Genomic DNA, 16,650 nt, shown 5'->3' with positions numbered 1-16,650 from the left:
AAGTAAGAGTACAAAAATTATATTTAGCCCTTCAAGCTTTTTAAATATGGTTCAGTTTGCTGTTACCAGTCTGGTATCACATTGAATGTAATTTGGAATCATCAGTGGTTTAATCAAAATAGCTGAAAAAAATTTAATTAATTAATAATTACAAAAATTAATATTATTAATCTGAATTTATTTTTAGTGTTTCAGACCCAATTGTACAGAGCAGAAATGTTTCTTCTTAATGGTTATTAGCATTTAACCAAATCTGGTCAGTCTTACCTCTGGAGGGCAACATCTCCTGGGTCCTGTTAGGCTTTTACAATAAGGCATGCAATATACAACATATTATTATATATATATATTTTTTTTAAATGTTCATCTTTATTTCATGATTTTGTTTTATTTTTAAACAACAATTTCAAGCTTTGCACATAAAAGATTCTGACCACAACAGCCTGTGTTCTGCTTAATATCTTGGCTGCAGGAGGAGCAAAACATCACATATCAGATCCAGCCAATGACTACATATCCCATGACAAGAATCAAAGACATCTGAGAGGAGTTCAACTGGAGATCATGAGACTAAGTGGTGAGAACAGATTTTCTCCATGACCAGAAAGATGTAATCTCTCCTTAGCTAGTTGTGTATCCTTCCCAATCAAAGCCATTTAGCAGTTAGGCCACCCGAGAGAATCAAAATCTAAGATATCAGTGAAATAAAACCTGTGAAAAAACAGTGACACCACAAGAGTGCTCAGTCAAAACCATCAAATTAAGGTACAATAATATTGTAAATAATAATGCTAATAATATTTTTTTAAAGATTTTTTTTTCCCCAAACAAAAATAGATTCCTTCCTTTGGTCAAGTAAAAAACAAAACAAAAACAAAAACCCCAAAATGAAAACAATAGTGAAATGTTCTTTTCACCAGTCTTATGTTCCTCGTGTTTCTTTTCCTACAGTCATCCAGGTTCTTGAGGCTCTAAGGCTGCAAAGGAGGTGTCAAGGCAATATGGTTATGGTGCCCCTAGCGCTCCATGCTGCAGCATGCTGGGAGTAGGACTAGAAGAGTAGGAGAGGGGCAGAGGCATTGAAAGAGGACCAAGTTGTCCTCAGACAGCAGGTGAAGGTGCATCAGGATCAGGCTCATTGCTGTAGTTGTTGCTGTAGTGGTTCCCACTAGGTGGGTGATTAGGCAGGATATCCAGTTCATCCACTTGGGGGCCAGGGTGCATCACCACCAGCTGATCTTGGGGGATGTCAGCTGCTGCTGCTGCTAGGTTGGTGATCGACTTGGACTTAACGCACTGGAAATCAACATGGCGGCTTTTACCCTCCTCCTTTTCCCAGGACATGCGGATGAAGGGCCTCTGGACGTAGTTGTAAATGACCTCTGGACGACCTCCTGGTCTTTTCTTGACTTTCTCTTTATAGGTAGGGTAACCTGTCAGAGAGACGACAACACTAGTGGCTCAGTTCATCCTAACTTTTGTTAACACAGAATACAAAAAAGAAAACACCAGAAGCAAGGGGCTCACCCTGACCGTGATGTGACTGACCACTTGTTTAAAAGGAATCAATGCATTACCAAGTGCTGGGCTCTAAATGACCTTATTCTAGTTTGATCGACTTCCCACTTTAGGCGTGTCTTTTCAGTCACAGCATACAAAATGAACAGCATACAAAAACATTCAGGTAGCAGCATGTCTACTGTCTACATCTGGTATGTGAACCTAATACTGCACTCCAACTGCATATTAACTTGGGTAATGTTAAATTGAGTGAACAAAACAGTTTGGGTACAAAACCATTCTAGCATTTTATTAAATAAAATATACATATTTTGTCTCACACCGACCACAGTTGATTCATTTGATTCTGACTTTAGTAACATCCAGATTGCAAACAGGCATCTGTTGATAGCTATTTTATGCATTAATTTGCTTGCTGCCAAACAAATCTGTAATAATAAATACATCTGCAGTATGCAGTGAGTCGTTATATCCTGTACTGTTCATATAGGTCAGACATCAGACATCTCTCTCCCACTCATGAGAATAGAAAAAAGAAAAAAAGAGAGGACATCAATATTTAATACTGAAAAATTCAGCTCACCTTCAATGCCCAGCCTTATTTTCTTCAGTCCCCGCTCTTTTAAAACTGATTTGGCAACGTCTCGGTTTTCGATATACTTGAAGAATCTGTACAGTTTTGTGCTGTAAATAACTACAAGGAAAAAACAAACAAGGTGGTTTATTGTGTGTCTGTGCTCCGAGACGTGTGCCTATGCTCTGAATTAGTGGGTACTCACTCTGTGAATACTCCTCCCCCATTTGTGGTGGATATTCTTCATCCCAGTCAACCACATCATCATCGGTAAGGACTACAATGTGACATTCCCTCTCTCCGCTCTGGGCGCTGGCCACCATCAGAGGCAGAACCATTTCCTCGAGGTAAAACTCAAATTGATGCCGAGCTCCATCATTGGACAGCTCATGCATCAGGGCACCTGTTAACAAAGAGTAAGAATTTAAATTCAAAATTTCCATCATAAGCATATACTTTATAAAGTGCTCAAAGGTAAGCAAGCAACCCCAGGTTGAAACACACAGAGCCATTTCAGAGGTGCCTTCATAAAAACTGAATTCCTGGTTAAAAGGTTCCTTTCAGGTTAGGCTTACTACCTTGTAGTGTTACGTTCAAACAAATAATTTACAGGTAAACAAACAACAGCCATTTCTTTGCCTCCATTTCAGCAAAGTACTGCCACAAATTTTTCAATGTTGATGAAGAAAAAGTCTGTCCAGTCTCGCAACCATCACAGTTTCAGGTACTATTGTGTTGCAGTGCACCAAAAAGCCTTAAAGCCGCCACTCATGCATGACTGTGAATCAAATTTGTAGACATATTTACCCCAAAAAGTCGAGGAGGAAAGAAGACGAAATGTCATACATGATATACAACAAGTTGTGGCCCTGAACTCACTTTCACATGAATAAGGGCTATATGGATTTGAGAAATTTGGTTTTTCATTCATTATAGGCTAAAACTCTAAAAGAAAAAACAAACAAGAAAATAGCAGGTAATTCTGGTTAATTATTGACTTAGAAAAAATCCTACGTGTGCTCCTTTTTGGGCACACATTACAGGGAAAATTGCTAGTTCTTAAAAGCTGTATTTTTTTTAAAGTCAAAAATCTGAAATCCTCACAGGTTGGTGATTATGATCAATTAGCTGCAATCTTGTTAAGCCTTGCAAAGTGACAAAGTGTGAGCTGTCTACCTGATCAATGATACTCAGCACTGCTACTGTTAATGCAACACCGACAGCTTCAGTGTCCCAGAGGAACTACTCACTGAGGTCTCTGCATTTGATGGTGCTGTAGTCGAAGGAGATGCATAGATAGTCGCACGCCTCACGTAACTCGGGGATAGAGATTCCATCAGGACAACGGATTATCCCAGATTTGTAGTAATCCTGCCAATTAGAGAGAAATCACAAAGAGGAAATCATTAAAAACACAATTTATCCATCAACTTAAATCATACAATTACAAACAAAATCAAATAAACCCTTTTGATAAAACTGAACCCGGTAACAGGATCTCAGTTTGCTTTCTAACAGCAGATTCAGAGTTTTACATGTTAAAGGAGTCTTCCATTACTGAGTCCGTTAAACTGTTACGAGGTGGGTTTTTAGTAGGCCAAAGGAAACATGCAGTTTGGCAGGAAATTAGATGCAGCATATACCACCGTGCAAATGTCAAACTGTGAATTAAAGCTCAGATTCAGATCGGTCAGATTTGCTTTGTCATTCCAGCCTCATATACACTTCATATACCTGAATGGGCTGTAGCAGGTACACACTGTGCTATAGTTGCTGCAGTGTTTTCTGCAGGGTTGGTTTCTGGTGCATTTTAGATGAATCAGACAACAAAAATGCAGCCTAATCTAATCGTACATTTCTTAGAACTCACCAACTGCAGCTTTCTCAGTAAACTGCGTACTACTTGCTCACCATATCGCAAAGTAAATTAAATTTTCCAACATATATCTACTTAAGAGTTTCAACATGAGCAATCAGTCACTAATTAGATGTAATGTAGACAGTACAAAACAGCCCATGTTGAGTAAAGCTATATATTCTACCTGAAATGTTTTTTTTTTTTGTTTTTTTTATTTAAAACTATTTTTAATTCAGTACCATCTGTATTATGATGTACTGTTTATACTACTGCTTGATGGTAAACCAGAGGAACCAGTACACTACTCTAAATTTCAGGCATTATATGTATTTTTCAAAAACACTGCTATACTAGTAATTCAATATTCATTTAAATATTCTATAGTAATAGTCATGATGATGGGGTGAGGGGCTGTATTAATTCAACACCCTGATCATACAGCTCAAATAATTAAAAAAAAAAAAAAAAAAAAAAAAAAAAAAAATCACAAGTAACTATTCAAAATCAATGTAGGAAAAACAAAAACAAAAACAATATTCAACACTAATAACTGCACATTTGTTTTGTGTCATTTCTGGCCGCACTGAATTTGGATAGACTTTCACAGCAGACGGGGCTCAGACACACACACACACACACACACACACACACACACACACACACACACACACACACACACACACACACACACACACACACACACACACACACACACACACACACACACACACACACACACACACACACACACACACACACACACACACAGAGGGATCCAGGTAAGGAAGGTGTTACATGTCCCACAAAGATTGGAAGAACACATCCCAGTGGGAGTTGTATTCACAATTCCACTTCTACGTTCTGCTGTGGAAGCATTAAAGAGCAAATGCTGATATATTTAAAAATTGTGACACCAGAGATTGGTGTTACATCTTATACAAAAGCAGTAAAGGCAGTCTGTTAAGAACTGACTTTATAGCCCTATGTAAAATATTTAGGTTTGGCCAAAAGAGCATAGAAGTAGATTTTTATTGACTTGATTGTGTCATTTTATTTATGATACATTTTCAGAGCTTTTTAAGCCTCCATTGTGATTTGACAGTAAAGAGAAGATGAGAAAGACCAGGGGAAGTAGATGGCCTCAGGGCAGATTTTTTGGGTTGCCTGCTCTACCCGGTGAGCTAAAATGATCCCACAATGGCTTATTTATCTTTTAATAATAATACAACACAGATAAAATCATTGAGCATAAGTGTGTATTCAACATTTACCTCACAAGTATTTATGCATACAAGGAAAATGTAAAAGAGAAACTAACCAGAATTGCTCTGAAAACTGTTGAGCTAATCCCCTCAGCCACTTCGTACTCCCCTTTCTCGTTGGGCCGTGTGAAATTATGTTCTCTTCCAGATCCAAACATTCTGTGCAAAAGAAACTTTGGTTTATTCCCCCAACTCACAGATCTATAATTACATGTGTGAATATTTCATTTTTATTTAAGTTTCAGTTATAGCTATGATGACTAAAGACACAGGATAACGAGGATTGAAATATACTTTACCTGCCCAACATGGTATTGGGCTGTGCAGTGAAGATGGAAGGATCCACTACAAAGCGTGTGTTGTCAACAATCAGAGTGACTCTCTCTGAGGTCCGAATATTTCGGTTTCCAACTGTGCCACCTGCTCCTCCTTCCTTAGAATTCTCATAGACAAAAACCATTTCTCCAGCTGCCAAGCTTTTGAAAGTGCCTTCGGTGCTGGACAAGCTACTGTTGCGACTGCTCACCACCCCACTGCTGCTGGAACCGCTGGGTGAGACTCTCTGAGGCCGCGGACTACTGGGCCTCGATGACGAGCCGCCATCTCGATCACGATCTAGACGTGGGCAGGCATGGAGAAATCATCTTTGGTTTAATGTCCAAATCACAGATCAAAGTCCAGATAGAAAAAAAAGGTGATTAGTTTTTAGTTAACAGCTAAGATTTGTGAAAGTTTTTTGTTTCTTTGCAATATACATATTGTATATACACACACAAGTAGGACACTACAGAAGGTCCTACTCATAACATTTGTCATCTTGCCAGTCAAACTCCTCCGTCTTGGTCTAAATACAAACAGGTGGATAAGCATTGCATTGCCTTGATCTGCTCACAGCCAAAAGCAGGAGACCTAAACCATGTCTGAGCTGTAAGTTGATAAATGTGGTCAGCTGTTTAACAGAGCTTGCCAAAAGCTGCAGAACTCTAACATGACACCCATATAAGCCGTCTATTCTTTCCACGCACACTCACCACTGTTGTGTTGGCGGGTGGGTGATGTGACGTTGCGAATGCAAGGGGTCAGCTGGCCTTCTCTCTCATGCGAGGAGTCCCTGGAGCGATCGCTGGAGCGGCGGCGGTCACGTGAGCGATCACAGCCCCCGCTGGCACCATGTAAGCTCATCTTCCTATGTTCTTCCTTCACTCGAGACGTCCGGTCTTGGCTGCTGCTTTTGAAACACAAAAGCATGTGTAATGCACCTCCTCCCTCTCTCAAGGCCAGAGGATATTGGTATTTCATAGTTTTATGACGCACAACGTGGAACACATTACACTCAACATGGCTGTCACAGCTTTTTCCTTAGGTCATTTGCCCTACAAACAATTGTAGTAGCAGCAAAAAGCTTGCATAAAGACTTTTAAAACTAACAACCAGACCAACCAGATTCTGCTTTAATAAAACACTGACAAGGCACACATTCTGTATTGCAGTTAAATATAGATACTTTCACCTTTGATGTTTAATCTGACATAAAATCAAATCAGAGTTTTGACATGCTGCTTTAATGATCTAAATAAACAGTATGAGCATTTATGAATGAAAGTAGATTAAAACTCAAAGGGGAAAAAGACACAACAGAGCTAACCTAAACAGAAGAAAAAAGAAAAGTTTTGTCTAACCTTCTAACTATTTACAGATACATCTCAAGCCTGGGGCTGAGCATACACTTGCAGAGCTTTCCTGCATACCAAAAATGTTTGTCAGAGAAAAATGTTGGCCTTCCAACAATGGAAAATCCCTAGGCCAGTGTTGAAATGTTTTTAAACTACTGTTTAAATGTGCTTAAATTACATTTTGTTCACCAAACGTCCAGAAATAACCAAGAAATTCATAGGCATGTATTAAGCTAGGTAATACCGAGTCACCGTCATAACTACATGCATATAAAGCTACAGGAAACATGACTTCAAAAGGTAGGAGACTAAATTATAAAGCAGATAAAAACAAGGCTAGCAGATTAGTTAACAAGAAAGTAAGGAAAGGTTGTAGTACCAGGCCACACAGAGCTCCATGTGGTCGTCACAAAAACGTTATACTTCAGTAAATATTCACTTAACACCACAGATAAGTATGTGAAAGATAAACGATAAGTTAGTTTGACTTTGTGCCTTTGGGCAATCTCAAACCCATGGGAAATCAACTCCATCACATTTCCAGATACTGAAAACCTTAAATACTGTCAGAAACTATCAGCTATATTACTTGATTTTCAAAAAAATAAAAATCTTAGTGGATTAACACTTCTCTCCAGTATCACGCAATCATTGAGTTACAGGGAAGTGTTAGGCCAAATCTACATTCATAGGGGTTACGCCTATGAGTTGACACAAAGCAGGAACGATGCTAAAGATACACACAAGGCAACCGATACTTTCTACTGTGATGTCCCTACAACAGGGCGTATGTGACGTTGGTGTGAACTTTACAACTCCATATATTTTCACCTGGCTCACCTTGAATGCCTGCAGAGTTTGCGTGGTCGGCTCGCTGTTTTGCGTTCCCAGTTTTCTGTATCACTGGAGTTGCTGTCATATGACGGCAGACGAGTTGCCATCACCCGGACAGGGGGTAGCCCGGTCTGGATCTTTCACTGTTCATAATCTGTTCGACAAATGGCGAAATCAACAAGTCAGTTTAATTCCCTGGTCAGCCTCGTGTAAAACCCACAGGTAGCTGATGTCGGTTAACAAAAAAGCTAGGTTGTGAAGCCAAGCTTGAGTTGAACAAAGATTGATTGCCATGCTTATCGCTGTTATCAAATTAAACGTTGTCGACGTTGCTGTGAGACGAGTTTGCTATTTTAGCATAGCTAGCTAGTTAGCTAGCTAACTAGCATTAGCAGCGCTACATTACAACAATGTTAGAACAAAATTGCGAGACGGCAGAATGGCTGGTAAACATGCTCCAAGGGTGTCCACAGACATGATTTGATACCGAGAGATACAGGAAAGTATACAGAAAAACAGCTACCTAGCTGGCTACGGTTTCCGCTGCAGTATAATCCCACTTGCTCTCCAGCTAACCAGTCATCTCCTTTCAAAACACTCACCCAGCTGACGTGCGACGTGACGACCGTTAACGGCTCGACGTGCTGACGCACTCAAAACTACATTTTAAAGTTGTTGGCACGCTCGCCGATCACATTAAACGTGTCTCAAAGGTTACAGAGTTGAAAAATTAAATGTACTAAAGGTGACCGACCTGTTTTCAGTAGGTGACAGAAGTTTTTCTTTTTCTTCCAAAAAGTGAATAGAAAGATGACTGAATCCCTCAAGTGTCGCGATATGTTGCGTGGGCGAGTGCTTTTTTAAGCTTCCTTTATTCAAGAAAAAAAAAAAAAAAATTCAAAAATGTGAAGATACTAGTACCGATATTTGTAAGGATAAGAAGACAAAATGAACCAGGGAGAAAAGGAAATGAAAAGGAAACGTGAAATAAGGTACTAAATAAATAAAAAATAAAAATAAATGTTCTCATGTACATGTAACTCAGCTTATGTGGATAACTAACAACAGATATTGAAGAATATAATTACACTTATAATTAAAACACCCATATGCATATTTTAATTAATGTATTACATAATGAATATAGCACTATTTTAGATCGTATAATCAGCAGTTCCCTCTCAGCACTGAGCTGATATAAGGTGTTGGTCTACTATGGAAGTTTTTTCCTTCAACTAATGATTTTTTTTCTATCCATAAGTCAAAATTTCAAGTTAGTATCTCGAAATTTTGAATTACATAATACATAATTTTTACCACCCCAGAAATAACTTGAAATTTTGAGGTAATAACTTACTTTCAACTTTGCTCTGCCTGACAGTTTTTGTTTTCAATTATTTGTATTTATTCAGGTTTTTTAGGGGTGGAAACAAGCTTCCATATTCCATTGTGCACAGTTTGAGGTAAAACTGCAGAATATAAATATAATATAAATATAATGTAAAAATATTAAAGCTGCATTAAAACTAGAAGTAAACACAAAGTGCTGATTAATCTAACCAGGTCTCAGTTCAGTCTACAGTTAGGCAATAAACACAAACAATGTTAAATAGATAACAAAATTAGGTTAAGTTGTAGGTAGTCTCATATCATAGTGGTGCTTTGTCCAGTTAACTTAAATGCCTCTAAGTGGATTAGAAAAACACCCCACACTAACAAATCTTTGCAGAAGACACTTTAAAAAAGCCAAAATATTAATATATAGATAATAGTTATAGTAGTGGATTGTCAGTGAGCCAGATCAACTCTTTAGGACATGATTGGAGGACAGAGCAGCACAACAGCCGAACAAAATATATGTCTTATCTATCGATCATAGCATCTCTCTGCTTTGCCTTTATTTGACACAAGTCAAACAGCCTGTTATGATTTGCCAACAATATATATACACACACAGTATACAAGGCTGAAAACCTCTGAATATGATCATATGATGCAGTGTGTGCAGCCATAAAACTGGCAATATCACTATCAGTCAGTAAATTCACCTTCAAAAAAGTTAAAGTGATTTACTACTATATTATTAATCATATCAGTGGGACTAGACATCAGCTGAATTCTAATCTTTAGGACTGAAAATTGATGATCTTGTCTTATGACTTTTTATCAAGTATTTCTAGAATAATTTTTGTGTATGGCCACTCAAAACATCAATCGATTCTGTAATCTGACAGATATATTACAAATCTTTGCAAATTTTAAAGAACATTAAGTTATTGCTGTGCCAAGAATATGTAAAAAAAAATGTGCAATGTATTGTATGTAAAGCCATGTATGTAATCTATGTAAAGACAAGCTAGCGAACACAATCCAGAAATTGTTGACACAAAAGGCATGTAGGTTGAGTCGTCGTATAGGTTACATCTCACAAAGTTACACAGTAAAAGTGATCAATACCTGACAGTAAGAGTGAAGTACAGCAGTTTAAAGAGAGATCAGAGAGGCACTGTAGGGCACTTTAGAGAAATTTGTTGTAGAAAGTTAAAGCAGGGGTAAAAATCACCAGCAGAAAATCTGACTCAGTCCTCAGGAGATCATGTTAGTGACTATAAGAGGACTGACTTTGAGAAAAACATACAGTATAACTCCTGAAAGTCATTACATAAAGGCATACATATGATGCACATGTGAAGAAGCACACACAAGAAATGTAAGACTAGCCATCTTATTGGTCCTTTACAATATGCAGTAAACAACATTTGTAAATAGCGATGTTTATGGTGAGGGAGAGTAAGAGGACATTTTAAAACCTTTTCTTCTCCAGACGGCCTGAGATATTGACTGTAGTACTTGTAATCCTACTGATATGACATTAAAACAGAATGTAAAGAAAAGGGGAAAAATGAGGAGAACATTTATCAAACAAGAAAAAAAAAGAATTAAAAAATTAAATAAAAAACATAATAAAAGCATAGATAAATAAATAAATAATCTGACAAAATTTGAAAATAAGTTAAGAATAATAAGACAAAAACATTTAAAATTACTCTTAGAAAAATAGTCAGATACTTAAATAATGCATGGGGATTTTGTTTGATAAGATATACTGAACATTAAATCACTTGAATTTGCACATTTTTTTTTTACAACTTTTCTAGATTTTTGATCCAAAAACATCATATTGAAAAAGATTTTTTATAGTTCTTGCTTTTCCATGTTGTGGTTTAGAGCTGGCCACAATAATTCCCTTCAACTTTTCCTGAAGCCAATCTTGTCTTTCTCCTACTTGTTTGTGTTCTCGAACATTGTGCATAAGCTGCACCTCACTGATAGTCCTCTTTCTGCACAAACAGAAAACACACACAGTCAACTACAGGAAGAATTACAGGATAAGTTAATTATTTAAGCTAATTGTGCATTATTAATTTTCATTCCCAACATGATTTCTCACTGTAGAAAGTTTAAGAGTTTACCTCAGTGGTTTAGCCTCTGTGTGGAAGCTCCAGAGGAGGATTACCAGAACCAACATTTCCAAGAACCTCAGTGAAAACATGTTGATTAACTGAAGCAAATTAAACTATTAGTTAGACAAAGTATTTTCTACATATATTTTCAAAAATATATACGTATATTACAGCCATCTAATTAAAGACATATTCATTGGTCATTCTTACCAGGTCTGGTGTCCTTGTATCCACGAAAAAGTGCGGCAGAGCTGGTAGTTACAGGACTCTATCCGTCTGGGAAAGAAGTCAAACTTGTTGATCAGTCTTTCGTGTTAGGAAGGCGCTCTCCTTTATATACAGTGTAGCCCTCCCCTGGTCATCAATGAGCCATTTTCACTGTTGATGTTGATGTCACTTTTCCAATGCATCAATGCGAACAGGCATCTGCATGACACCACCTCCACCACAATTCACTACTAACACATCTTTCAACACCTCTGTAAAGGGGCCTGCTTGTCACACTGGTTTTGAACATGCTCCATTTTCACCCTTCATCCCGAATCATTTTTGTTATGACATGCAGGCTGTGTGCATACACTTTAGCGAGCAAATCTCTTTATTGGTTAGTATATCTCTAACTGTACATGCCTCATGCAGCAGGACTGCAGTGAAAACATATACTCTCTAAAATGGCAATGACTGTCAAGCTTAATTTATTAGCAGTGCAACTTATTTTATGGTTCATCTCATGCAAGCTCTAAAGTTTGCAGAAAGGTGCAACTGCATCAGGCCGCAAACAAGAAGTGCAGATTGACTGAATTCATACAGATCTATTTCTTCTGTGCTTTTATGACTTGCTAGTAGCAGTAGAACATGTAAAAGTAGCTTGCATCAGCTTGGGAGATCACATAATTTCATCTTCATCAAGGGTATAAAATCACTGATTTTGTTTTACATTTTATGTGAGAAACAAACACATCAGTAAAATGTATGTCTTCTGTCTGTGAGCAGAAACATCAAAATTTTTGAGAATTATAAATTCTCAAAATGTTCTTTAATGAAAGAAATTTGTTGCAGATGCTTGTATAAATCTGCTGTATGAAGCATAGCTTCTACAGCGGTTGCATCTAAAGCTTTACTCATGATATCAAAGTAGACCGGACATTTGAAAAACATACAATTAACATCCTGTTAAATATGAAGCATCACACTTTGTGAGGTATGGGTTATGGATAACCTTGTCAGGGTGTCACAAGCTGCATTAGGTAACCGTGAAAGATGTTTTCTAAATGTGGCAAAGGAATGGCTATGCCATGACTGAAGGAATAGGTGCTGCAAAAGGACCTATAGCTTTGTGTCATTTAACTTTCCAGCAAAATCTAATCTATACAGTGTGTATTAACCATTCTGAAAACTTTTAAATGATAGGATTTTCTGCAGCAATAGGCTGCATTTCTTACAATTTAAAGGAGTTCCTTTCTTCAAAAAGCATTAATCATCAATTGTATAATGTGGCAATAGTGCCACATTCTAAAGCCGAAGGTTAGTTTGGTTGTATTACACTAGAATGATCAGAATTGCGATTATAGCACATATTACTACAGCCCAATTTATAAAATGTAAGATGTATTGCATAGTCTCAAAGACTGACTAGAGGCAAAACTGATAGAAATTAAAAAGTAAATTTACAACAGGCCAGCATACCTGGCTCAAGTACATGTTTTGCCATATACATCTCTGTGAGCTCTCTGCAGCATGCTGTAAAACAGCACTAAGAACCACCTGTGCTTTCAACTGGGCTAGATTTTTTGCACATGTGTAGTATACTCAACCAAGCTTCCCTCATTACTTCATGTGGTCACAATGTGAGCCATCTAAGTTATGGTATGCTGCCAGGGTGCAAGAAGACATGACAGGGATTGATGGGAAGAATTGCATGCAAATCATTAACTTGGGTCACCCCCATGTGACAAAGAAAGCAACATACATAAAATGACTCATCTCTTTGAACTACAGTATATTTAGCCGTGTTGGCCGTAAATAGGCCTAACATTTTGGGTCCTAACAAACTTTCATTGAATTTTAAAAGGCTATATTCGTCATACTCTGAGTTCAGGTAGCAGTTAGTGATATTTAAGAAGGACATACAATTAATTAAAATAACACAAGCCAGTGCGCGGAGTATATTGATTTTTGATAGACCTAGCAGAGGGCAGATTCATTTCACTGGCCTCTATATTGTATGTTTAAAGGTATGGAAGGACACCCAGGCCATATAAGCGCTCCCTGACATCTATAAATGGACCTACTTTTTTCATGAAATGAGGTCACCTCTTTCAACGATATCATGTAACGAAACAGGATATATTTAGATGCTTGACATCATCCCAGCTTTGCTTTTGAAGCCAAACAAATGCATAGAATGCATATTTTATTCATACCGATTGGATAACAATTTATAGCCTGTGAAGTGGGCAGAGTCTAATGCTGCAATAAATCTTTCAGATGTGTGTCCATCCAAGTCTTTCTGGAGCTGCTCAGCAGTTTATTTGCCAAACCAAATGTTTTTTCCCTCCATGAAGCAGGTTTGCAGGGATATGCCAGTCGTGTCAGATCCATTTTATGTGGATTCCCACACTCACATCAATCTATCACATAGCTTTGCAATGTCCATTTGACTACTCAGCACAGGTGGTGGTGGTGTCAAATTAGTAGTCAGTATCTCCTAACTGACTGAACACACAGTATGGCCTACAAAGACAGAGCCCACTTGGATCAGGCTGGCAGCAAACTGGTCAGTTTTTTCCTCTTATTATCATTATCATTGCTGTTTTTCTCACAGACAGCACAGTTATGATCAGTAGAAAATTTCACATTAGCTTATAACAATATATTTTGAAACAGTTTTAGTAGGCTGGACTATTATTCCATTTAATATAAATACAATATCCATGTGTATATGATTATGATAATCCAAACTCTAGCTGGACATGTTTTGGAAAGTCTGTGCGTTCAGCTTGAATTTAAATAAAGTTTAGAAGTTTATGCTTTGTGCACGAAACATCATGACCATTCAGGGTAATGCCATGTTAATACCAAATTAAAATAACTGATTAAACTGATTAAAAAAGATATTAATCAAAAGAAATTTAGATAGAAAAGGACAAAAGACAAGAGGCACATAAAGCAGAGTCTGATACGGCTCAGTGACCAGTTTTTGTAAGACTTTTATGTATCCAGAGGAAATCTGGCATTTATGCATGATTCTGTTTTGCTTATGCTCTGCTGGTTATTCACACAGTAATACTTTCAAACCTGGGAGGTTTCCAAACAGTAGAACTTTATATAAAGCAGCTTCAGAGGAGTCGACTTCTAAACAATCACAGTACTTTTTTTTTTTTTTTTTAATTTCTTGGTATTATATGTGCAATTTAACCTACAGTAAAAAATTATTTCACCATTCAGTATTTTGTCTTGGATTTGTTGTTGTTTAATATCTAAGCAGTATGCCAGTCGGGACATAGTGATCTCAGTTGCTGTAATGTTATTTTGGTTGTGAAAGTTAATATGAAAACAGTGGTTTCCTCACAGCTGCTCATTATAAGTTTAGATTTCTTCCACAAGAGGTCACTGTGATCCAGCAGTTCAGTCAAAATCCACTGTAATCCTCTTTAATTATGTTATTAGAAGAGATTTCTGTAACAGCTTTGATAATCAGTATTATCACCAAGTTTATAGTTTGTAGTTAAGTATGAGATGAAAAAACAGTTTTTGATGCAGAATATGTGAAAGCAGTGAAAGGGGTCATAAAAATATGAAAACAGGAAGTTTCAGCCTGATATTAACAAAGAAAAAAACAACAACAGCACGAATACCACAAAATAAGATATGACCCTAATGTAGTCAGCTGCAATTACCTTGTGAAAACACGCCTTACACTTCATTGCTTGTTTACCAATTATCTAAAGCAGCGGTCCCCAACCTTTTTTGCGCCACGGACCGGTTTATGCCCGACAATATTTTCACGGACCGGCAATGAGGTGTCGCGGATGAATACAACAAAATAAAACTAGTGCCGGTACCGAAAAAAAGAAGATTTATTCATAACACACGTGAAAAGACCCAGGAAAACCGAGTTAACGATAAAACGATAACAAAATAACGTTGAAAACCGATAAAAACCCTGAAAACCATACATTTCACACCTGAGCCTCAACTCTCGCGGCCCGGTACCAAACGACTCACGGACCGGTACCGGTCCGAGGCCCGGGGGTTGGGGACCGCTGATCTAAAGTTTATATTAGTGTGATTTTCTCAACTTTGGTAAAATACCTGACCAACCTTCATTGGCATTTTGTGCAGAATTTACATGAAATTAATTTCTCTAAGTTTATTGACAAGCTTGTCTAATAACATGAAAAACTGACAGTTTTGTTTAATCTACCCAATAAAATGCTTTTATCAGCCTTTTCGTCTTAAATACACAAACAGGTCCTTCTGGGACATCATGAGGGAAAAAGCAGGTGAGGAAAATGAGATAAATTTCAGAAGAGACTGTCATGCTGTGTGTACTGTGTATATCAACAATGTTGTCTGTGTTAAAAAGATGCAAAGAATTTAAAGCACAAAACACTGTTATTCCCACCCACTATGAGTCCAAAAGAAAGAAGCCTCCTGCTGGGATTACCTGGTTGTTTCCAACAATTTGTTGTCTGAACATTCGTTGGTATGTGACGATTGTGGAAGTGAGAATGTACTAGAAACTCCGTGTAAAGTGCATAAATATATGAGTGATTTCACGGAGCCACAGTGTGTATTTTATTATATGCGCCATTGTTGGTCTCACTTTGTTTCCCCGTACACATCTTTGGACCACACTCCTTTGGACTTCTTACATTTTGTGCTAGGTAGTGCTTCCTGTAGCTTTGTTTTCACAGCATACATTGTGGAAACTGCTTGCATTAAAATTTACGTTTGCACCTTAAAATTTATTTTCTTTCCTTAGCAGTTCAGTGCAAAAAAAGGACAAATTGCATCATAACAGCAAGATGCACCACTGTTCTTGTCAAGACTATGAAGGTTTCTAGCGTAAATTCAATATGAACATGCAAGTACATAAAAATGCCTCTTCGGTGAGTTACAGGTTACCAGTAACACTAATGCATCTTTTTGTCACCGAGGCTGTGAATACATGAAGACAGCTCCACTTCCACGTAAAAGGAAAAAACAATATTTAAGTTACTGAATCACCTACTTTAAAAGATTATACAAATCAATAAAAAATAACCTTCCATACCAAATAGAAACTGTTGGCTACAGAGCAGGTAAATTCACTTTAGTTTAGATTTAAATATATATTTACTGGTCTGACAGCCCACCACTTCTCCACCAAGCTGATTCATATTTCAGCTTGGAGCCATGCCACCTACATGTGACCTTGATAATGATAATGTATACTGACTCAAACTGAGTCACTGCTGTG

General features: G+C 37.5%; 2 protein-coding genes across 4 annotated transcripts; both read right to left on the bottom strand.

Annotated features, from left to right (window-relative positions):
* Positions 1-333: 333 nt before the first annotated feature.
* btbd10b (BTB (POZ) domain containing 10b) lies at positions 334-8,581 on the bottom strand. 3 transcript variants are annotated; one of them, XM_031739783.2, is made up of 9 exons: positions 8,477-8,581; positions 7,729-7,876; positions 6,247-6,443; positions 5,515-5,830; positions 5,272-5,374; positions 3,346-3,466; positions 2,301-2,498; positions 2,105-2,215; positions 334-1,433 (listed from the first exon to the last, which is right to left on the bottom strand). In XM_031739783.2, exons 2-9 carry the CDS (start codon positions 7,827-7,829, stop codon positions 1,102-1,104), a joined length of 1,479 nt encoding a protein of 492 aa, XP_031595643.1. In that variant the 5' UTR covers positions 7,830-7,876; positions 8,477-8,581; the 3' UTR covers positions 334-1,101. The 3 variants fall into 3 exon arrangements, with proteins under 3 accessions (XP_031595643.1, XP_031595642.1, XP_031595644.1); XM_031739782.2 differs by lacking the exon at positions 8,477-8,581 and adding an exon at positions 8,246-8,405; XM_031739784.2 differs by lacking the exon at positions 8,477-8,581 and adding an exon at positions 8,246-8,405 and having other exon boundaries at positions 6,247-6,440.
* Positions 8,582-10,876: 2,295 nt separating this feature from the next.
* pth1b (parathyroid hormone 1b) lies at positions 10,877-15,156 on the bottom strand. The gene is made up of 4 exons (XM_031739780.2): positions 15,086-15,156; positions 11,397-11,462; positions 11,196-11,284; positions 10,877-11,063 (listed from the first exon to the last, which is right to left on the bottom strand). The coding sequence occupies exons 3-4, from the start codon at positions 11,273-11,275 to the stop codon at positions 10,877-10,879; spliced, it is 267 nt and encodes an 88-aa protein (XP_031595640.1). The 5' UTR covers positions 11,276-11,284; positions 11,397-11,462; positions 15,086-15,156.
* Positions 15,157-16,650: the final 1,494 nt, after the last annotated feature.

The sequence above is a fragment of the Oreochromis aureus genome, linkage group 1, assembly GCF_013358895.1.
Source record: "Oreochromis aureus strain Israel breed Guangdong linkage group 1, ZZ_aureus, whole genome shotgun sequence".
Classification (NCBI taxonomy): Eukaryota; Metazoa; Chordata; class Actinopteri; order Cichliformes; family Cichlidae; genus Oreochromis; species Oreochromis aureus.
The sequence above is the reverse complement of the archived record's forward strand: the minus strand, read 5'-3'. Positions and strand labels throughout refer to the sequence as shown.